This window comes from Molothrus aeneus, chromosome 9, assembly GCF_037042795.1.
Source record: "Molothrus aeneus isolate 106 chromosome 9, BPBGC_Maene_1.0, whole genome shotgun sequence".
In the NCBI taxonomy this organism is placed as follows: domain Eukaryota; kingdom Metazoa; phylum Chordata; class Aves; order Passeriformes; family Icteridae; genus Molothrus; species Molothrus aeneus.
In genome coordinates this window covers 15,753,320-15,777,262 of record NC_089654.1, presented here as the reverse complement: position 1 = coordinate 15,777,262, position 23,943 = coordinate 15,753,320, and the positions used below count along the sequence as shown (strand labels likewise).

General features: G+C 40.1%; 1 protein-coding gene across 3 annotated transcripts; it reads left to right on the top strand.

Moving 5' to 3' along the window:
- Positions 1 to 206: 206 nt before the first annotated feature.
- GTF2B (general transcription factor IIB) lies at positions 207 to 23,241 on the top strand. 3 transcript variants are annotated; one of them, XM_066556008.1, is made up of 7 exons: positions 207 to 295; positions 2,650 to 2,756; positions 12,823 to 12,956; positions 19,873 to 20,019; positions 20,156 to 20,285; positions 20,871 to 21,152; positions 22,740 to 23,241. In XM_066556008.1, the coding sequence occupies exons 1-7, from the start codon at positions 279 to 281 to the stop codon at positions 22,871 to 22,873; spliced, it is 951 nt and encodes a 316-aa protein (XP_066412105.1). In that variant the 5' UTR covers positions 207 to 278; the 3' UTR covers positions 22,874 to 23,241. The 3 variants fall into 3 exon arrangements, with proteins under 3 accessions (XP_066412105.1, XP_066412106.1, XP_066412107.1); XM_066556009.1 differs by lacking the exon at positions 207 to 295 and adding an exon at positions 878 to 1,119; XM_066556010.1 differs by lacking the exon at positions 207 to 295 and adding an exon at positions 1,155 to 1,304.
- The last annotated feature ends 702 nt before the right edge of the window (positions 23,242 to 23,943 follow it).

Sequence of the window (23,943 nt, the reverse complement as noted above, 5' to 3'; positions counted from 1 at the left end):
CAGAGTGTGCACAAGAGCAGCTGACCCGGAGCCACGGCCCGGGGCCGGCACGGTGCGCTTTGTGCAGGGGGTCTGTGGGTTGCTGCTCGGCCCGAGGGGAGGGTTCCAGCCCACGTCCCGCAGCCGCGCTCCCCGCTGGCCCGGGGCGGTCCCGAGCGTGCCCCCGCCCCTTCGCGGCACCCGTAGGAGCGCTCGGTGGCCCCGCCCGCCACTCTCGGGATTTAATTGCAGGGGCCGCTGGGCCGCGCGGTATCCGCCTCTGCTGCGGCACCGCCGACATGGCGTCTACCAGCCGGTACGGGGGCGGGCTGGGCGCGGGGGGCCGAGGGAGGAGCGGCTTCGGCTCCGACATTGCTCCCATCCGCGGCACAGGCGGAGGATGGCTGCGTCACCCCCGCTACCGCCTGGGGACTGAGCGGCGGCCATCGCCGCCCTTGCCCGGCCCCGGTGCTGCCGTTTTAGCACGGCTCTCGCGGTGCACGGCGCACCGGCCCCTCTCCGGTGTCCTGTTTGTCGGGGCCGTTCCTTAGGGCGGCAGGCGGTCGGGCCTCAGGGCGCCCGCGCCTGTTCGTGCGGGCCGGGCCGGGCGGCCCCCGGCTGAGCGGCCTCTAAGGGGCCGAGCTCGCCGCCTCTGCGTCTTCGTGTCGCTATTGCTGGGTAGCGCTCCGAGGAGATGCCGAGGGTTTTGGGCGATTGATGTCCTGCGTGCGGAGCTCCTCGTCAGCCACAGCTCGGTGCGAACGGCGGCTCGGCCTGGTCTGTCCCCCGAGCGCGGCTGTGGCCTGGCCGGGCCCTGTGGGTACCGAGCCCGTCCCGCCGTGTCCCGCGGCCGGGCACCGGCAGCTGCGGCCCCTGTGTTCCCCGTGCTCAGCGCTGCCTTGAGCCGTGGTGCAGCTCCCTGGCCTGGCTCCGCCTTATCGGGGCCTGCAAACTGCTTTCAGGCTCCCACCCTAAATCCGTACCGGCACTAGTCAGCGACCAGACGGGTTTCGGGTTCTGAATTCCTTCCTCCTGGAGACACACCGAATTTTTCTTTCTAGTCTGAAAGCCCACGGAGCAGACTGGAGTGACTCCGTAACTCCTGCTAAACCTGTCCTAGGATCTAGGAACTGCTTCCGAGTAATCTTGCTGCAAGTCGGGAGTTATTTGCTGGGATGGGCCTTTACACACGTGCCATGCATTTTCCTTGGGTGTAGCTGGCTTAGTAAATTGAACCCATTGCAAGGAGTACAGCGTATATGTGTCTGTAGCTAAACCGAGTTAAATTGGGATGGGAAGACAAATTTTTGCAATGTTTTATGAAGGTAAAGTCTGAAACAAAGCATAGGTGGTATTCTTTGAGGCATCTGGATTTTCTTTTTCCTTTTGCTTAGTGTGTCACTGCCTTTTATGTAATGCCAAATGTCAGATGATTGTGAATGCTTTGTCAACAGTGTTGTCATATGAAACTTGTAGCTGGGAATAGAAGGAAAGTAGTCTAAAGAGCTTTCATGTACTCTTTTGAACGTAATTTACATCTGAACATCTTGTGTTTACATGCTGTCTGGAGGTTTTAATATTAATAGTTATGGTGATTTTCAGTTTTAGTTTCGGGTTGCAGACATGTTTGTCTGTGGATTAAAATGTTCTGTTTTTTTGTGTTCTAGACTCATTAGAAATATCTAAAAAATGAAAATTAAGATGGGGAGTATAGGCTAGGCTGAATTAATGGCAGAAAGAATTGTGGAAAATGGGGTAACCCAGAGTAATTCTATTGGAAAACTTTTTAAAATTGAATGGATTACAAATTGTTTTTTTTGATTTATTCAAATAGAAGTTAGTAGTCATGATAAATTTGAGATCAACTTCTGTACTCTTATGCTTTTAAACTTGAGCAGAATGGCTTTGTGGAATACATGGATCCCAATTGTAAACACTTTTTACTCCCATTTTGAAATAATTTTAGTAGAATTATGTAACACATTGTTAATATGAAGTATTTACTTTTAAAACATTTGGTTAGAAGCAGTTGGTTGTTGCTTTAGTTAGTAACTAAAAGCTGTTTATCAAATAATGCTAATGCTTTATGGGAAGTTGTAATTCTTGAAGATCCATGAGTGTGAAAGAGATCTCTGTTTTCAGAACTTCTTGTCATGTAATTGCCTTAGGAGCTGATTATTTTTTGTTAAGATTTCACTATACATTGCTTAATTTAAAATGGAATTTATTCTTCAAATACTTTAAAATAAATCAGTGTTTGAATTGGGAATTTTCCAAACATACATGTTGTATGTGCACTACTTTCTGAATTAAGGACCTGGTAAATAATACTGTTCTGAGTAGAAGGAGTGAAAATGCTTGTTTGGAATGAAGAAATCACCACTAACTTCTTGGGAGACTTTGTTTAGCAGTAGTTTGAGTTACACTGCATTTAATCAAGTCTGTTATGTAGATTTTTAATGTTTGATTTGAAGTGATTTTGGTACAAGATACATTACAAGAAAATTGGAATTTAGGTGATCTGAAGTCTTGATTGTCAAATGTAGTTGCAGCATTCATATAAAAAGTGCAGCTCAGATAATCGAGTTAATATTCTATAATTTAAAACATTGAGTGCTGTATTACTGAAGTATTCTTATCATCAAGGAACTTTTTTGCTTTTTTTCTTAGTTTGGATGTGCTTCCAAGGGTGACTTGCCCAAATCATCCAGATTCCATTTTAGTGGAGGATTACAGAGCTGGTGATATGATTTGTTCTGAGTGTGGGCTAGTAGTAGGTAAGTAATTATTAATATTTTTATAAATTGCCATGTAACCCAAATGGTGTGTGTAGGTTTGTGCTCTCTTGATGCCGAAACGTTTGTGGTAGATTTGATGGGGTGTGTGTTTGTTTTGATTTTTTTGTGTGGGGCTTAGTTTTTTTTTGTGATTGTCTGTTGCTACAAGCTTACTGCTCTGAATAGCCTGTGTTCTGGTAATTTTTTGCACTACAAAAATAATCAAACTCTCTTTAAAGACTGAAAATTTAAAATGTGCTGTAATATGAATTAGAGCATTGTGCTGTCCAGTCCCGTATTCTGTTTTTATTCATGACTCTTCTTTGATTCAGGTAAGTATAAGAGGTGTTACAGAAGCTCTCTATGAAATAACTTGCTTATAAGAAATAAAACCAACACAGCACAAAACCAAACCCCAACCAACCTCAGTTTCCCAGTAGCTAGATGTTATCTTCTGCCCTGAAAGATTTATCTTTATATGGTTGCTAGCATGTGTGTTAATCACTTCTCCCAAGGCTTTTTAAGACTATCCTAAATTTTCCCACTGGAATTTTGTGAAGCTCTTTTACTTGGTTTCTGTAGCAGCAACTTCCACAGACTAGACTGTATTTCGAAGTAGAATTGAATATTTAAAACGGAAGGCCTGTTAGGCTTTGTCTTTTGTTTGAATGAGAAAGGAAGTTGCCATAAAACCTGCTGCATATACATTTTTATTTATCTTTTCTAGGATGAACATCTTACATGCACCTTACCGTCTTTATTCCTTTTATCATGGGAAACTTTCCATGCTTGTATTTTGATAATCCTTTAAACTCCATTGTTTTCTGTTAATTTGTTTTTGGCCATTATGTGAAAAAATCCTCCTTGAAGGTACACGTTGGTGTGATTCATTCAGTGCTGCTAAATATTTCAAATTGTTTAGATCTATCTTTCCTAGACTATGGTGGTTTTGTTTTGCCTTGCTGCATTTAAAATTTTTCCTTAAAAGCTGTAAGTTAAGGGATTTGTGGTGAAGATAGTACTAATTTAGCCAAGCAACTAAAATGTCTTTTTATGCAAAAGCAAACTTCCACATAAATTGTTAAAGTAAGTGTTAAAACATTTAAACTTGAGTACCAGTTTCCTTTAAAATCATGAAACTGTTTAAAACCTCTAAAGGAAGGGTTATAACTGCTTTGTTAAAAAGAAGGGGTGGTTTAAATTGCATAAATTCTGATATAGGTCAATTCATCAATAAATTTCCTGGTTAAAAATTGAAATACCAACAGCAGTATTTCCTACTCAAATATGATAGTAAGCTTCTAAGTTACTGCTTAAAAATACTTTGGTGCATGTTCAGCTCTTTGTGTGGCTGTCACAGAGATTGAACAAAAGTTTAGAAAAGCCCGTCTTAATCAGTTCATAACTTTTAAGATAGCTCTGGTATTGGGAGAAGAGGAAAAGCTTTTTCTTCATAAATGTAATTTTTTGGAACTTGGAATTTGTCACAAGTCTCACTTCGTGTACCTTCTGTTACCTAGTCACAAGGAATTCTTGCCTGAAGAGTTTATCCTCTGTTTTTTCTGAAGTAATAGCATTGGTGCACTCTTTAGTTCAAAATGTTAGCAGTTTCAATGAGCAGGAATTAGAATATTAATAGAAACTGTTTCTGAATTGAGTTTTTAATGTGTTTGTAGTTGTCTTAGTGCGGTTTACCGCCAACATTACCGGTAGGATAAAAAATGTTTTTTAGGCAAGCATTCTGTGGATTTCTCCCCAAAAGGCTTTAACAGCATTGTGCTGATTGTTCTCATTCTGTTTTGTGTTCCTTCAGCTATTTAGCCTGCCTCTGTGTCCAATTCCTAAGCTAGGGTATCCAGCAGGTAATTTGGAAAACCAATTAAATAGGGTGACAATAAGTAATCAAAGAGAAGTGAGAGCACTAAATATTTTCTCACCTGGTCTGATAAGAAATTTAGAGAGGGTGTAAACCAGATCCAATCCTTGATGCCTGTTTTCTGGAGATACTTGTGAAGAGGGATTAAAGGAGTGAAGACAAAATTTAGCTTTCATGTGTTCCAAATGCAACTTTCCTGTATTTGTAGCAGATTCCATGAGACACATTCCCCTTAAGAGACTAAAGATTTGATGTCCTGTTTTTACATAGGGAAGTTTTGTTTCAGGGCTTGCATGCATCGTGATCACATGTGAGCAGAGCTCACTGAAAATATATTTTGGGATGGACTAAGAGTTACTGGGATCTTTCAGTGAACAGGATCATTTAGAACAGTTAACCCTCCCTATGCAAAAATCAATATATCTTGTAGCTGAAGTGCTACAGATTTATTTAAAAATATTGGTTTTTAGTGTCTGCAGGGCACTGCTGGTATAAATGGTAAATGCTGAATTTGTGCTCTTACTTTACTGCTGTAAAGTACATACTGGTGTGAGTTCACTGATTTTTTTCTTTTTTTCTTTTTTTTTTAGTGTGTATGTGCAGTTTAGCTGTAGACAGAGCTAATAGTCTTTGCCTTAACTAAGAGTATTTGCATTTGATGTTTTTCTTGCTTGCTATCGTGAAGTACTGAAGTTGCTTATTTATGGAAAGAGTGTAAGACTATTATATGTAGAACTGTGTTGTAGGATAAAATAGCTGGTGCACAGATAGTTTTCAGGTTTGTAATCAATTTTCTGGGAATAGGAGACTAAATCAGTATTATTATCTTGCATTTAGCAGTTGAAAAGGTAATGCAGTAGAAAAGTTTGGGGGAGCAGGAGGCCAGGACACAGAAGAGCTGATTTCTTTATCAAGTGAATTCCATATTTTAGGCAGACCTGTATGTTGCAAGTACTACTTTTTAAAGGGATTTTTGAGAAAAGTTTTTTATCAGAGTTGTTTTCTACTTAAAGGTTTCATTCTTAGTCTCAATAATTTAAGTTAGATCTAGTATGCTGGGGTTTCTTGCACAGTATTTTCCATGTGTTCTGAATAAACGGGTGTTTTGCTGTGCAGTATTAAAATAATTTAATCTTGTAATGTCATTATGACTGAAGCTGGTGTTGAGAGTATTATTGTTTCAAAATACTGCTTCATTCTCCTAAAACCTCTCATCTGCCTTTTCATTATTACTTTTTGTGGATTAGTTTGTGTTCTGTCTTTTCATGGTAATTATTTCCAACTTGTTAACTTTTCCTTCTGCTAATTGCTTTTTACTTGAAAGGTGCTTGGAGACCTAAATTATAATCATCCATGAAATTTTGATATTAGTGTGGATTGACATGCATTTGAGACTTAACAACTCTGTCCAGGTCTATTTGCTGTGACAAGAATAGTGTTTTATTATCCCTACCTTTCTCCAGTCATTCTAAGCTATGTGCTTCACTAAGAGTTCATGGACAGGGTTCTTAGGGCTTAGTTCTGTGTTCATTGAAAGCCTTCACCATATCTCATTCTCCAGACAGGGTTGGTGGGGGGAAAAGGGTGTTGTTCAAGAACAGAAGGCTAGTAAATCCTCTTTCTTGACAGGCAGATATTTTGCTTACTACCTTATAGGCAGTAAAAAAGGCTGGGAATCAGCTCATATGCCAGAAGGGGCTGAAGAAAGCAGAGTGAAAGTGAAAGACAAAGCACTGAATTTTCTTGATGTAGCAAGGTGGTGATGTGAATTTCAGAGGAGGATAAGAACAAGTCTGGTGGCATGTACTGCTATGTAGTATCTCAGGTATAAGGAATACCTCAGGTTAGGAACACCTTTTGAAGACATTCCTTAAATATCTATATAGATAGGTTCATTAAATGTTGTCTTAGTGTGCAGGAGTTAAGCAGCGAGGAATTTATTTTCAGTGTGTAGTAAGTGATTTTCTCAAACTGGTTTGCTCTGTCTGCTTCACTAGGCAGGTGTGGCTGAGAGGAACAGTGCTCTTGTGTGGATCTGCTTTGGGGAGCCTTCTTTGGTAAAAAAGCAGAAGTCTTTCTCCAGCTGATGAGGATCTGTGGACACGTATCAACTCATTAAAGCTTTGAATCAGATTATGACCAATATTCAGACATTCCTGCCATGTTCTGTGTATACCTGGGTGTTCAGTTGAAGAATTTTAGGGAAAAATAGTCAATAGTCTGTGGTCTGCACTAAGGCTGTTACAAAAATCTGAGGATTTGTTTGCCTGATACTTCTGACACGTTTGAGATTAAAATGGTGCATTGTAAATTCAAATTGGTCCGTGAAGAATAGGTAAGATTTGACTATACTACAGGTGCTTTTTTTATTCTTGTCAGTATAATAAACAAGTAGAAAGGGGTTTCACAATTGCCTCTCAACTGGCCAGTTCATTACTCAGGATATCTGTCATTAGGGATAAGATTGCTTGCTTCTGTATAGCTGCTTGTTTTTTCTGAAAACCAAAGAAATCTTTTTCTTTTCAGCTGTTTGTAGTATCCAGTAAGTGGGGAAGGTGCTTAAGTACTTTTGACTTGCATCCAGTAGAGGGCAGTTACATCCGTAGGGGAAAAATCTGTTAATATTTGCCTGTATGTCCAGATTTACTCCTTTCTGCAACTATTGTTAATCTTTAAAATATTAATTCTTGATTCAAAGTATCACTTAAAAAGTTAGCAAAAATCTTTAGATATGGATGTGAACTAGCAGCCTTTACATGCTTGGTGTCTAGACTACTAAAAAGTGTGTGACAAAAGTTGACCCTTGGAAAAAGACTCTCTGCATTTAGAGGAAAGCTAATTATAAAGGATACTGATGCTTAAAGACATTCCAAATAGCTGACTCTTGCATGAGCATTCACAGATTCTTCATATTATAAATTTCCTGTATTAAGTGACCTTCTTGCCTTTCTCAGCCAGCATTGCAAATAGTCTGTTTTAATTCTAACCCTTTTCAGCTTTAAAGGCAAAGGGTGATGCTTCGAAGTGTTTGGCAGTAATGCTTGTAAGAGTGGAAACAGACTTTAGATGTTAAACGTCAGCATCTTTTGTCAGGCTTTGTAATAAGCGCTGCTCTTAGCATGAGATTTCCTGGAGGGTGCAGGAAGCTTTCTAGTTAGTGGGTTTTTGGCTAGAGACCTAAGATATTTGAGGGCCACTACTACTTCCACTAGGTGAAGTACTAGATTTTTCTAGTAAGTAACAGTAACATTTTGAATCATCCCATTTAGGGAGTGGTTCGTAACTTGCTTCCTTACCAGGCTGACAAGGTAATTAGGCTGGAAATAAAGGCTGGAAACAATCTGAACTCCTCTGATGGAAAAAGAGTCTCAAATATTGTGATGTAGGGTAGATCAGGCACAACATTTTAAATTGAGATTCTGTAGTTTGGAGCCTCCTTCACACAAGTATTAGAGCTGTTAATCTTTTAAAGGCCTCAAGTCCTGGGGAGGTGTAAATTCAATTGACCAGACTTGTCCACCTGATCATTTAACATTTCTACTCTCATTTGCTTCTTCCAAAATTATTATGCAAGCTGATGGCTTTGGAAGCCTGTTAGTCCTTTTAGATTTGTCATCATTTTGATATGCAGGAGCTGCTAAGCCTTTGTTCTTGTAGCAGTCATTTGCCTGCAGTGCTGTACTGTCTGTTTCAATCCATAGTTGCCTTTTGGTACTGGTGTGATGCTGTTGATGTCTGGCAACTAGTTAAAATCATCTGTGGCTTTTTTGTTTGTTTGCTTGTGGGGGCTTTATGTTTTGTTTAGCCATCTGAAAGCCTGCTTTAGTTACTTTAACTGTCTTGTGAATAGACTGGTGTTGCTGGTTGTGATGATAAATTTGTGGTGGCGACAATTTATTGAAAACAAGATAACTTTTACAAAGAATACAAATGCCTTACTAAGGGCTAGAAATAGTGATGACTGTAAAATTATATGTTCATTTATTTTTCCCCTTTCCATGAGTTTATTCTGTGGAGCATTTAATACATCTGGTCCTTAATAGAAGTTCTAAGGCTGAAAAATGGAAAAAAAGGTCATGTGTTCCCATATGGGGCAATATGTAAGCTAATAAATAGAATATGGAGTAGATACACCTGGAGTACTGTCTAGCTCTGGACTTCTGTGTACCAGGAAGAGAGAGACTTGCTGAAGCAATTTAGAAGGTGGTTGCAAAAGTGATTTAGGAGTTAGGAGAGTCTTGAGAGCTGAAGCTTGATCTGATTGTTCAGCCTGGCTCTGTGCAGTTTCATGTCTTCATTCTCCCCAGCTTGTAGCCTGCTCCTTAGTTTTTTCACTGTAGTTTGTCACAGCACCTCATTACTCTGCTTAATAAGGAGCTGACTGAAACTTAAGTGTAATCCTATATATCTATACACACATTTATATTTAAATTTGGCATTGTAAAATGCTTTTAATTAAAAGTATAATATATGTGCTCACTAGATGGCAGTAGATTCCCTAACTAACTGTGAGAATGACACATTCCCTGTTATCAGTAGGTGTTTTGGATCTTCAGAGTGCAAATCAACTTTTAATACTGTATTTATGTTAAAATTAAAATATTAGTTAACAATATGCAGAACTTAATGCAATGTGCAGCTAATATTAGAGCTCCTCTGAAAAGAACTTAAGAACATGCCTTCTCAGCAGTGTTTCAAGAGTGGATATGGAAGATTACATAGCTCATGAATGTCATCATATTTCTAGTTTTGGTTAGATATCTTCAGTTTTAAGCTATCTTGTCTTCTTATAACAGATAATGCAAAATGCAGAAGGAGAAGAAAATACATATGTCTTATGAGTTACTGCAAATTTGATGTATAGATATTTCAAACTAAGTTTTAAAAACTACTCAAAAGTCTATTTTAATTTTTGGGTCTGACCTGAGTTTGGTTTTGCATTTCTGTAGCACATGTTCTTTGCATGTGTCAGTTGTGAAGAAAAGTAACCTTGGCCTGAGGTTTTCTGTTCTGAGTAGCACTTCTGCATTTTATTAAATGAGCTTTTCAGATGATGAGTAACCTGAATTTGGTTACCAACCAGGGGAGTTGGCAGTGTGTGTTTGCACTGGAGCCTGTGTGTTAGTCTGTTAGACTGTATTTTAAAGAGACACTGAATCCTGGAAGAGTACTTTATGAGAAGAAATGGAGCAATGGAGAAAAATTAGTCTGTTCAGAAAGATGCTTTGGGATATCAGCCTGGAGATGCATTTCACAAGGATTTGGTCCTGTAAACTGTTGTTTTTGTATGTATTTCAGAGGAGGAAGCTGAGGAGCTCAACTCCGCTGTTAGAGGAAAATCAAATAAAGGAGTATCTAATGTGACTATCTAGTGAAGCCCTTTTGTTCAAAAGGACTGCTTAGAAAGGGAGTAGCCAAGGAATATGTGGCCACTCCCATCCTTATTGCAGTTTTAGGTTGCCCAAACCAATATAAGACTGTGAGAAACAGAGACACCTGTATGGTGTACTTACTGGGAGCTTTCTTACTCTCATGTTGGACTGTTGGATCCATATTCCAGCTTGGGAAAGTCAGTCAGTAGGGCATGACCTAGCAAATTGAGTTTAGAGCTTGAAACCTTAAGTCAGTCTAATTTAGTCAGTAAAAAAATCTTAACTCAGTACTAAATTTAGTCTTTTTGTAAGACTAAATTTAGTATTTTAAAGTTTTGCTTTGACCACTTAGGGTGGGGCTTAATTGCATCTGTACTAATATCACAGTTCCAATGTGGTTTTTATGTATTGAAGAACTAAAGATAAGTGCTGCATTTTGTTTCTTGTTTTAGTTTCTTGTTGAATGGGATAATCCAGCTAATCATGCTTGTAGCTGAATACGTTTTCCATCTATGGAAACCTGTGGGCTTATTTGTTCCATTTTCATTAATACTTCTAGCTTGTGTCACACTTTTATAGAAGCCTTTTGAAAGATGGAATGTACTGCCTAGGATTTCTGTATATTTTCTGTGACACTGACAGTATACAGAAAAACTTATTTTCTGTAGTAGCAGATTTCTTGGCAAAATGAAGATATTTGCATACTGCATCTTAATTGCACAAATGCTTTATATTCAGTGATTTGTTCTACTTAATCTTTTCTTACTCTGACATAGTAGTCTCAGTCTTCTGTTTGTGATGTGTTTATCAAAGCAGGCAGTGATGTAGAACTTTTTTGTTAGAGCAGGAATGGTTCATAATTCACAAGAGGCAGATCCCTGAGTGAGTCATTTAGGTCATTCCCACTTGTGTGGAAAAATATTACATCATTGCTCTGTACTCAGTGTTCTATTTATACCATGCCAGAATTTTAAGTACATTTTGCTTTTTTTAGATGCTGTAAACAGTATTGGGGGTTCGTCTAAAAGTAAAGTTACTGCTAGGCCATAGAAGGAGCATTACTGAATCAAATATTTACAGAATCCAGGAGTCAGAGGAGCACACTGTCTGCAAATTCAAGCTTGCCAAGGGTGTGGGGGTTGACCTTTGTAGCAGAAAGAGTAAAAGGCAGCACAGATTCATTCTATCCATAACCCTGTAGCTTTTCATGATTTTTTCATGGTTGATTTTTTTTCTTCTCCCTCTTGGTTTTTATTAGACCAGTAAATAAAGGTGGAGCCATAGTTTTGAGCAGGTCTGACAGGTATTGATGAGAACACCTTTAACCTAAAGTTTTTTTTGTTTTTTTTTTGTTCTAGCAACTTCTTTTGGTTCATTCACAGCTTCCCATTTCAGGCATCCTCCTTGCATAGTTTTATGTTAAAAATCGAGTTATTCTGTCAGAATAGAGTCCCCTTGTATCCCCCAGGGAATTCTGCAGTTGCATCACTCTGTCCACACTGTCTGCATTTTCTCCAGCTTCAGATCTTGTATTGTTTGCAGAGTGCTTTTTTCTGCCTTTTTCACCAGGTTAAATCAGCCTCTGTGATTTCATTCTAAGACTTCCATACTGTAAACTGTGCAGTCAATGCTACTTTTTTTGCGGGCATTTCTCTCACAACAAACTTAAACATTGATAAAGGTGATGAATTTTCCCTCAGGTTTAGCTAAGGGTACCAATTATTCTGAAGTTTCTTCTGAGCTGTATTCTGCTTTACTGCAGAACACTAAGAGAGGTGGTCCTTTTGTGTTATTTTGTGCATGTGTTCTTAAAAATTCTGTAGTATTGCTCTGGAGGCAACACCTTTGTGATGCAGCTTTTATCAGATCTCTGAATACAATGAACTGTGCTGGGTTTGGGGCTGGGGTTTGTGCTTTCTTTTGTGTTTCTTTTCTTCCCCCAAGTTTCTGTTGTTGTGTTTACTGTAGGGCTTTTGCCTGCATCACAAAGTTTGTGAGAATTAATTCTCAAACTGGTAAGTTTTGAGAAATAATTCTCATTGCTGTTTCCTCTCATTGCTGTAGGAAAGGTTTAGTGGATGTGAATTTAATAGAGGACTGCAAGGAAAGTTGTTTCATTCAGAAAATGTGGTGCTTTTCCTGTTTATTCTGAATCTGTACTGAAAATCTTCCAGTGTTAACAGGGTTGTTTGTGTTTAAGTAGTTGAGTACATATATTTTATATAAAACTGTCAAGGATCATGAAATTGGGCAGGGTCACAACTGTCTTCAAGAACAAAAATTGAACTGCAAAATGTCATCAGTGGTGGGTTAGGAGGTACAAAATGGAGAGTACAAAGGAGCTAGAAATTACTCAAGAGAAGTAATTTACTATAGCTTGATGGGATTGTGTGCGTGATAGGTAATTCGTGTGTGCACTATTAACACATGGCAAGTGTGATGAACTTAAGTTACAGCAACTGACTCATTGAGAACAATCCACAGGCAGTCCTGACTTCAGCTTGAAATTGAGATCTTGATTCCTTTTGTGTATTGGAAATGCCATGATGTTCTTAATGGATAATCCATAAAGGTGACAGTTCCTGGTTTCAGGATGCATTTCTTTAGTTATTTATGTCTTCTGTGGAGCTCTAGTTGCATTTTTTTTCCATTGTAGATCCTGAGCATTCCGGTTTGTTGTCCTGCAGTTACTGTTGTGTTTGGGAATGCCAGTAGTCTGCCTCCTTGGAGTGCAGAGCTCAGATGCCTGCCTTAATGTTTCATGCAATATTTTAAAGCACTGTGTCAATGCAGACTTTGTGTTGCCCTGTGTTCCCAGGTGACCGGGTCATAGACGTGGGCTCAGAGTGGAGAACGTTCAGCAATGACAAAGCAACCAAAGACCCATCTCGAGTTGGGGACACCCAGAATCCTTTGCTCAGTGATGGTGACTTGAGTACAATGATTGGCAAGGTAACACTGGAAATACTTAAGTTTGCTGAGTGTTTTTATTTCAAGTACCAGGTGACACTTCCATAGAAAAACTATACAACATGTATTTTTGAGAAGATTTTCACCTGAACTGAAGTTGCATGTTTCAACAGTCTATAAAATGTGGCCCTTTCCTGAGGATAGAAGGAAAGGGCCAACCTTTGAAAAAAAACCAAAAAGTTTGCAGTGTTGTGGGGTTACTTGCTACGCTTAGATATGTTGCAATAAATAGGAAAGCTGATGTTGCAATTTTAAAAGAAGTATACTTTGACTTAGCAAGTGTATTTGAGGTGGTTCTGAAGTTAACCTTGAGATCTCAACAGCTAATGCTGCTGTTGTTTTTTCGTACTAAAGTCTGTATCAGATTCATATTGGAGACCTGGAGACCATCTTGTACATGTTCTTTCAATTAATGTTAAAGCACTAAATGTAGAATTCTTTCATGGTCAGAGTGCCTCAAAGCAAAGTAGCCCATCTATACTTGGGTTGAAATTTTGTGGTGCAGTCATATCCCGCTGTTTCTCCTGAGAGCAAGCAGGACTAGTCACACAAATGCATTCCCTTTAATGAAGCAGCGACCCAGGTAAGTTTTAATTGTTGTACTTTCTTCTTCATATTTTACTGCAAGATCCAAATTAACTTTTTGTGGATTTCCTGGATGTTTCATGAACAGGGATGAAGTTGCTGATTAGAACATTTTGCTGCTTTATGTGTTTTCTCAGAAGTTTTTGTCCCAGTAATGTTGCTAGGATGAAGTGCCTAAATATGTATGTATAGGGCAGTGTGCAGCATGCTTTTCATCCAAGAATTCTTAAAAGCAAGGAAGTCAACAAGTGAATAGTCATGGGCAGCTAATTTTCACCATTAGTGAAAAAGAAATCTTTTCTTTGAGAAATGTCCGTTTTGGACAATTCTAAGCATTGCTGCCTATCACATTTTATGATTATAGGTGGCTTTTGGAGTACATTCAGACAAACAAATTTCTGCACTGCTTCATTAAAACATTGGCTAAAGGGCTCTATGAAGCAGTGTTATAGAAGTCACTGGAATTCTAATACCACCTATATAGGATCAGAAAGATTGTAGTTCAGAGGGCTTGGCTTTCTGTTGCTGATTTGGTCAACTGTGATAAAGATCTATACCTTTATAGACAGATGGAGAAATGGACTGTTTGCTCCAGGTTCACATTGTTTCTCACTCTGAGCTGTGTAAATACAAGGTTTGTTTCTGGGAACTCAGTTTGATTCAGTCAGTAGAATGACCTGAGCTCCTTTAGAACCTGGACATTGGAAAAGACAAAAGACATTTCAGCTTTATCACAGGTTTTGTGTCCAGGTGATCAGTGACTTGTGCTGTTAACCCCCTTCCCTCTGGATGTTCAGATCATAATTTGGAATAAAGAGGGATAGCAACCTTAGTGAGAGAATTAAAGACACAGGAACTTGTATGAAAAGTTTGTTTGCCCATGAACGTTAAAAACTTGAAGAGCTGGACATTTGACTAATGAAAGTTTTGCTGTAAACCAGAACATCCCAGAATAGGCAGGAGCAAACTTGCTGTAGCAAAGAGTGCCATTCCATAAAGATACAATGAGAGTTTTAGTGTGGCATGATTTAACCTCTGAGAATTGAGTAAAAAGTGCTGGAGCTGCCTGGATCATGTTTGGGATTGTAGAGGGGGCAGTCAGTCCAACTGTGGATACTTTATTTGCAGAGGTGCATTATTTTCTATGGGAAACTGAGAGTCCCTTTGACAAACCAGGATGTTTTCTGCACAGGAGTTCCTGTGTTTGTCTTGCTAGTAAGCAGGAGCTCTGCTGTGTCAGTTCCTTGATGTGAGCTCTGTATAAGGGACTGCTTTTTTTTCAGTCGTTTGGAAGGAAGTGAATGGCTTTTATCAGAAGATGCTGAAGACATCTCCTGTCAGTGCGGAAAGGGCATGAATTTTGAAGCAAGGAAATAGTACATTTCTCAAGCAGTCATCTGAAGTGCCTGCTGGCAGTAGGTTGGGATGTGGATTGACCTGGATAGACACAGTGGTTGAACACTAACTAGATAGACACAGTGGTTGAGCAAGGGTGAAATTGGTGTAGTCATGAAGAGGGTAAGTAGCATCTGCAGAACAACCTATATGAATTCCAGAGAATGAAACAGGGTAAGATTATTTTCCCAGTTAACAGCAGGTTTTAGAAGGGCCTGGAGTGGACCCCATGTTTGTGTGCCAGAGATGTCTTTAACCTTTCATATGGGACAGGACCAGGGCTATTTCTTTCTGCTTGAGGTAGGACTGCAGATAATAAAATCTTTACAGCTGACCTTCTCCACCCTCACAAAAACACTCTCACCAGAAAAACCCCTAAAACACAACCTGTGTTATGGGAAATCCAAAAGAGAAGGACGTTGATAATTCTCATGGCACGTCATGTTAGATCTGTTGTAGACTCCTGGGAACAGAGAGGGAAATGGAGTCTCAGCCAGTTATAACAGTATTGCTTTATAACAGTAGAGGAAGAGGGTCAATTCTCCTTCACAGAGTGGTTTGTGTCTCTTTCCTCTGGGAAGGCAGGAGGTGCTGCTCTGGGGCCCCTTCCTGCAGGGATGTGTGGTCTGTATGTGTTAGCTGCTCTGCCTGTGCAAAGGGATTAATTCCTAATTGGTTTTAATGTGTAAGGAACCCATCTGTCTGAGGCAGCAGCAGCAGCCTGCATTGGAACAAAGATTAATTTGCCTGTGAAGAGGAGGGTGAATAACATAGTTGGCAGTGCTGGAAGTGGTTTGAATTCCACAGGCAGGTCTTCAGGATACTGGCACAGAGCTGTAACTCTGAAATTAGATACTGTGTGCTGCAGTTGATCTGATTACAATGCAGATCAATTGGAGGCATGGTGAAGTGTCACATTAATTGTGACTTGATTGCCAGAATGTTATAGTTATTTCTAAAATTCTAACAAAGTTAAAGAAAAATAACTAAACAAGCATCTTAGTTTTGCTTTGATACAGGGAGCTCTCTTCTAGGAATCTAAAAGCAAAAACTGCAAGTTTTGTTTCCTATCTTGTGGAAAATGTCTTTTGTCACCTTTGCTAGTTAATTGATTCCTTTTTTTGTAGCAACTGCAACTCCAAGAGAATTTATAATGGTTGAACAAAGATTTAATGCAATCTTTTGGCATAGAATTTCTATCCTTTGATCAGATGTCTTTGAAAGAAAGCTGGCTTTTGTTAAACTGCATGACCTGAATCTGGAAGTGCTATATTGATAAACAGTGAGAAGGTACCAGGGGCTGATGATTGAAAAAGGAGAAAGGATAGATCAGACTGATCCATGTGAGCTGGTTCTACTGGACGAGAAGACTAGACTGCTGGATCAGGGGGCATGCCTTGGTGCTGTGGTTAACCACAAATCAGTGATGTGGGTGATACTGGTCATACTGTGTGCTGCTCTGGGGAAATACTGGGGTACAAAGCTGTTGAATGCCAGCACTGTAAAGCTGACCTCCACTGAGCCCCTTCAGAGATTGTCACTGTTTACTTGACTGCATTTTTTCACTTTAGTTACCTTGAAGGGTGTTTTCAGGATTGTATCCATGAGATTTCTGTTCTGTTTGAAAGCCAGACAGGTAGAACTCCCGACTCAGGCCACAACAGTAAACCACATGATTCATAAAGTCAACTTCATTTCAGTTAAAACTGTGTGGCTTCTGCCTTTTTCCATGAAGGGGAAGGATCTCCTAACATGATTGTCAAGGGCTGAAATCAGTAAAGTATTGTCCCTCAAAGCTCCAGAAGGAGAGTAGATGGTGCATTTAAATAACACATGCAGGGAGAATTTCCATGGTTTATGTAAGCAGTTGAGGTGGAAGAGAGTTTTCCACCCTTTTTATAGTGTGAGTTTTATATTGGGCATGGCTCTTGAAGAGGGCTCACATCAGCAGGGTAAAATCTTTGTCTACTTTCACTCTGCAGCACCTAATAGATGTGGGTTGTTCTTTGTTTGGTTTTTGTAAATTTTTTTTTGTTCTCCTTAACCAGCGGACCAAGGAAAATCCCTCTGATGAAGGGGAATCTGTGCTGGCTCCAGGACAGAGCAATATTTCCTGGTAGATTAGTCTCTGATACAAAGCCTGACTAGACAAGGACCTGGGGACTTGCTGTTGTTTGTGCTCACTCTTCTGGCATCTACAAGAATTTGAGCTCATACAGTTCCATGTAAGCATGTGTGCATAACACTGGTGTGGGAGGCCATGATAAACACAAATGTAACACCCTGCAGGGAACAGGGGTATAACTGATGGCCAGCAAGGAGCCTTTTGGCCTAAGACTTCTGTATACTTTGGGCCAAGGGAAGTTTTGGCATAATTTTTGAATGGAAGGCCTAGTATTGCTCTTTGTGGCCTGAAGTCTGTTGTACTTTATTCTTGCTCTTTGCTTACCTTTTCATCTTACTGGGAACCTTTGAATAGTTGGAGGTGTTCATCCAGCCAAGGAAGTAGGATTGTCTTTGGAGCAGCCCTCTGTTGTGTTGGTGCCAGGATCATGTCTGGGTGCTTCTTTTGTATTAAAGGATGTTTGGAGTAGTAGGAAAAAGACATGAGTGGTTCTGGAATCTGTTGTAAAGACCTGTTGAAGGAGCTAGGGAGACTTGTGAGGAGGGTTCTGTGCCGAAGTCCTCAGTTGCCACAGTGAGTCAAGGTGTGTGAGCACCACAAATGTCTCAGCAGGGAGGGATCCACTGGGGCTGCTGGAAGTGGGGTGTCCTTGAGGCCTTGGGCATGGGAAGGGGAGCAGTGTATGTGAATGGTCAAGAGCAAGTGTTATTACTGTCAGAAAACATCTATTAAATGCAGAAGTGCACCTCAGAGATGACAGAGTTATAGCCTGTGTTAAAATAGAAGGGCACTTCCCAAGAACATGGGTCAGGAAGGAAGAAACCAGGCAGCTGAGAAGAAAAAGATGATGCCAGGGATTGTTCTATGCTTTGTTCACTGTGTCTTTACCCCACTTTGTACAACCTGGACATCTCAATCCATTGCTGGGTATTTAGTTTGAGATTTCTGTGTGCAAGTGCTTAGCTAGGTTATCAGTCAGCCACAGATCAAGACCTGCTTTGTGTTTACCAGTTTTGGCAAAATGACAGTGTGGTAGTCAGTGTCTGTGGTGGCTTGTTTAAATGACCAAATCTGTCTGTAGTGAAAGCTGGATGCCCCATCTCAGGTAAATCGTTTGAAGGTACCAGCAAGGAATAAATGGTTGCAGATTCAGGAAATCCATGTTTCTACACATGATGGAATTATGAAGAAATGGTTTCCACTTCAAGGAACTTGGGGCCCCTTGCATACTGTGACAGTGAACACGTATGTAGACAATATAAATTGCTCTTCTCTTACAGGACATGTCATTATCAGCTATCACTAATCTGACATGGCATTATTTGGTTAAGACTTGTTTTGGACTGCTGGCAAATTGAGAACTTTGAACATTTTAGAGCCTTTTGGTTGGGCATATTTGCATATCTAATAGAAGTATGCATTTTGCTCTATAAGTTGTTAGGTACAAGCTGAATGGTACCTTGGAAGCTTGTTTTGAAGTTGCCAGGTTGAATGTGAGGCTTTAAATTCTCTGAAGACCTCAAGCTTTTCTTTTAAGAGGCCAATGATTTTTCCATAAAGTCAAAATACCTGGATATTTCCATTTTCTGATAAAGGCTTGCAGCCTCTAACAGGCATGGTATTGGGTTGGGTTTGACTGGCTCATTGGTTTGTGTGTTCTCTTTGCCCATGCCTTCTCTATGATGGTTATCATTGTAACAACTGGTCTCCAGCTGACCATAAAAATGTTTTTATGACTCATCGGTGTTAGGGAAGATGAAACAGGAAAGCCTTATAAATATGATTGCCTGGCAAAAGATTTTGAGCGTATAGAAACTATAAGCAAGATTGAAATGAAAGCAAGCTTTGAGATCCCTTAGTTACTGAACAACGGGAAAACAATGGTGTGGCTAGCTGAAGGTGATCCTCTTTTGATGAAACAAGACCCTCTGCTTGCAGACAGGTCCAAGGGTCAGAGCAGACCCTGCCAGCTTGGCAGAAGGGGTCCAAAGAGTAGTTTTTAGGGTTTAAAATGTAGCACAGTATGGTAATGTAGTGATTCTTATAGGCTGTATGGAAATGCTATAGGATTTGTATATTGTACTAGATTGGTCAGTGAGAATCAGAATATTCAACACAGAAGATGATTTATTGTATTGTAATGGGAACTTCACTCTTACCATTTTTACTCTCTTATGCTTTGGCTCTCTTGCCTTTTACTCTCTTATGCTCTTACTCTCTCATCCTCTCTATACCCCTCTCTTCTCTCGGGCCTGCCCCGAGCTGCGGCTGGCAGTTCCAAGCAGGGCCCTGCACCCAGGTCCTTTGCAATAAACTGCAGGTTCCACGACCTGGCTGCAGAGATCTCTCATCTCCGTCCGTCCCAACCGTGCTACCCCCTGACACTCCTACAACTTGTCTGCCACAGATGCAGCCTAAAGGACACACCAGAGTTGCATAGAATATCATCCTGGACCTCAGCACTGGTGATAGGAGTATAGAGATGCACACATTGGCTGTATATTCTTTCTCTTTTTGACTGTGTAACTATTGTTATATAAGGGAAGAAAAAGCCCTGTGTAATCTCCAGTCTCTGGGAAGCAATTAATGATTTGAGACTGCTGGAAAGTGTAGAACTTGTTGTGTGGAACAATGCTTGGCTGAATGAGTTACTTTCAGTGATGTTTATTTGCACAACTGTTGGAACCGATGCCTTGAATTAAAATGTCTAAAGCTGGAAGATGTTTGCTCTTGAAGTGAGGAGGAAGTTGCTTAGTTGCTTGTATTATTGATAACACAAATTTTTCTTTTCAGGGCACAGGTGCAGCAAGTTTTGATGAATTTGGGAATTCAAAGTACCAAAATCGCAGAACTATGAGCAGCTCTGATCGTGCGATGATGAATGCTTTTAAAGAAATTACGAACATGGCAGACAGAATCAACCTCCCTAGAAATATAGTTGTAAGTTCATGTCTCTCTTCCTTAAATTGTTCTGGCATTGACTTAGTTAGCATAATATAATGAGCACATGAATTTTTGATACTGCTGCTAATTAAATGGCCTAGAGTTAATTAAATTTCATCTTCTTGCGTTGAAGGATCGAACAAATAATTTATTCAAGCAAGTGTATGAGCAAAAGAGCCTGAAGGGGAGAAGTAATGATGCTATTGCTTCTGCTTGTCTCTACATAGCCTGTAGGCAAGAGGGTGTTCCAAGAACATTTAAAGGTAAGTTTTCAGTGATACAGATTCAATTTTGCTATGAAGGAAAGGTTTAGTTTCTGTCACTGTAGGAGGTTGACTTTTTTATTCCTGGACTTTGTCAAATTGGTCGTTCTCAGCTGTAGCTCACCTTTGAGGGGAGGGCAGAAGGGTCTGTGAGAATTTGTTGTATTTGTGGAGTAGGCTCTAGGGCATGGGGGTTTTAGCATTTGAAAGTTATTTTGAGTGTTGGTGAAACTTAAAAGGCATTGCTTTGATCAGAAGATGGTGGAGACTGTTGTAACTGATTTAACTGATTTTGAATCAGCAGTTCTGTAGTGAATAGTGCAACTTTTCCCTAACAGAGATACAATTCTCTAGCATTCAGTACCAAATTTCCCTTACTTAAGTGAGCTGTATTAATTAGTGCCTTGTGATAAATGTGCACTGACTGAAGTTTCACAAATGGTCAGAGCTTATTTAGTGATTGTGGCCTTCAGGACATTGACCTTCTTTGTGGGTCTTAATATACTGAGAATCAAGTTTGATTATTTTGGGGGCAACAAATGCTGTGAAGCCTAAGATTTTTTTAATTTATACTCTTTTTTTCAGAAATATGTGCGGTGTCCAGGATTTCAAAGAAAGAAATAGGCCGGTGTTTTAAACTTATTTTGAAAGCTCTGGAAACCAGCGTTGATTTGATTACAACTGGAGACTTCATGTCACGATTCTGTTCTAATCTGGGTCTTCCCAAACAAGTACAAATGGCAGCAACCCATATTGCCCGGAAAGCTGTGGAATTAGATTTGGTTCCTGGGAGAAGCCCTATCTCTGTAGCAGCTGCAGCTATTTACATGGCATCACAGGCTTCTTCAGAGAAAAGGACGCAAAAAGGTAAAACTTGACTTTTTTTGGTCTTTTTTTGGTTTGTTTTTAGTTTGCCATGTCTTTCTTCCTGAAAGAAACTTCAGTATTGCTGTAAAACTTGGATGAGGTCTGTGCAAACAGTGATAAGCTCATTTTAACTGCATACAGCAAGGACCAAACCAGGATCTCCCACTCCCCAGAATGAACATGGAGTAATTGGCTACACTTAGTGTAAACTGAGTTCATTTTCTTCTGGTATTAGGAGTTGGATTCTTGAATGCAATGGACCAGTGCATTCACATGAGCATAATAATTTAAGTTCGCATATATTTTCATGTGTCCATTTTTCTGCTCTAAAATATTCCAAACAGGAACTTGATGGCAGTTGCGCGGAGCTCTTGGACTTTGGATTGCATCAAATCTTTAATCATTCCTGCAGCCAGGAATCACCTGCATTAGTACATGGTCCTTGACTTACTGTGAGCCTGTGGTAAAGATGGAAAGTGTGGGATGGCAAGGTTTGCTGTGGACCAGCTGGGGGCAGATTCCCTGCTGGTAGGGTAGCCTGTGGGGAGCCAGTAAGGAGTTCAGGGCTCTTGAGCTGCAGAGTAGCATGGAATCAGCCCCTGGGGCTCAAGGGAATGAGGCTACAGGGCAGTGATGTCTGGGGAAAGAAGTTTACTAAGGCTGCAGGGGGTAGAACTTGATGTGAGAAATGGATTCAAGTGCTCCTCTGAATTGTCCAGTCCAGATCAGAAATGTTGAAAATGTAGCAATTTCTTAATGGAGCATTCCTTTTGGATAAAGAATAGCTTTCATCTGTCAGGTTGTGGTTTGTTCCGCATTTGTAACTGCTTATGTCCTTGGAGCTTCCATTCCATCCTCTTGGCACTTTCCTGGGCCTATGAGTGATCTGTAGCCCAGGAAGTTCAGTACCTTCATCCTTGCTGGTTGTGAGATTGCATCTCTTAAGAGTGATAATTAAAATACAGCTGCTTGCCATGGACACCACAGCTCCATACTGCTCCAGTGGTTTTGGAGAGTGCTGAACGCTCTCATGCAGTTCAAGGTTTAAATTCCTGACCTTTTTTCTTTTTTACTAACTCTTGAATAAATTTAAGTTTCTGTGCATCTCAAACAAGTGTTCCCTTAGCTTGTTAGACAGTGGTGTGTGCCTCTGCCTTATTTCTTGGTGCATTTTAAGGTAAATATATTTCATGCTTAAGTGAAGGTATCAGTTTTTATGTGGCTCAGTTTTTTGCTTGTTTTTACTTATACTTAATCAAAGCATAAAAATGAAGTTCTAGAAGTTGATGGTGATTCGTTAAAATACTGGTGGTCATATGTAATAGATGTTTCTAATTACTTTTGCCCTCTTCCAATTTGAAGTTTGTTATTCCACAATTTATAGGTTAAGGTGAACTGTAACACATAAGAAGACAGACTTAAGTATCCAAAATATTAGTCACCACAGTTAACACCATTTCTACCAGGCTTTTGGGGGAGTTGCAAGTGAAGCAAGTGTCCAGTGCCTCTTGATAAGTTATGCTTGCTGGTTTTTTGAATGTAAATGGCAAAAGTAAAAACTAACCACTTCTCTGCTTTTTGTTGTAGAAATTGGTGATATTGCTGGTGTGGCTGATGTTACGATTAGACAGTCATACAGGCTGATCTATCCTCGAGCTCCAGATCTTTTCCCAGCAGACTTCAAGTTTGATACCCCAGTAGACAAACTACCACAGCTGTGAGATTGCAGAGGGTTAATTTCTGTTAACCCCCCCAAAAAAAACCCCAACAAAAACAAACTCTTTATTTTTGCCTATAATAAAGGATGTACAAAGTGTTAATATTGGGTCTTCGTGTTGTGGAACTGGAGGATATGGAGATGGAGCATAACTGCTGGAAGGCAGCATACATTCCAAGGGTAAACAAGCTGATTGTGTGGCATTTTGTATGTATATATTAGTGGAAGTAAATATTTAATATCTGTTGCAACAAATTTAATTTGATACTGTTGTACTTATTTAGATTTCTTTTGTAGGGATCTAGTAAGATGTATTTTGGAGAATTTAAAATATTGTGTAATTCCCAAATAAACTGTTTTCCAAAAACACCATCTTGTGGTATGACTGCAATGTGACATGCACGTACTGTTGTACATGCTGAGAACTGGAATGCAGTCCATGGAATGGTGGAGTGAGCTTCATACTTGTGGGCTTGGTCACAAGGCTGCTTAAATGCTCACTTTATGGACAATTTCTGATCTCTGGAGTGCTCTAGTCGCTGTAGGAAGCTGTAGTGTGAGTGCTTGCACCCAGGATGTAAACAGTTGCTGAAAAGCTGTTCCAAGTTTTGCACAACTGCTGCAGAATATTTCCAAACTGGTTGCAAAAGGATTAATCCCATCCTTGGCACAGTCTTCCTGATTCTCAATGTCTCTGCTCTTCTGCTGTGAATTTGAGGTAATCAAAAAGCAGCTACTGAGAAGCATGAGTACTCACTGTAGTTGAATTCCTGGTAACTTCATGATGCTTAGTACTGTACAAAGAAAAGTAAAAATGTTTATAGTGTATGTTTGTTAAATGTCTGTCCTGCCAGCCCACCCTGCAGTCTGGCTGGCCTGTGGTTGTTCTAAGTGAGCATTTGTTGTTTGAGCTGATATGCCAGGTGCTGAGTGAAGGCCTGAAGTTGTTCAGCCCTGCCCAGACTAAGAGCTTTGAACACTGGTTGCCTCCTGACAGTGTCCCTTTGTGTCCAAAGCAACAAATGTGCTTAACTGGGAGTCTTATGGTTCCTGAGATTTTTGTATCACAGGTGC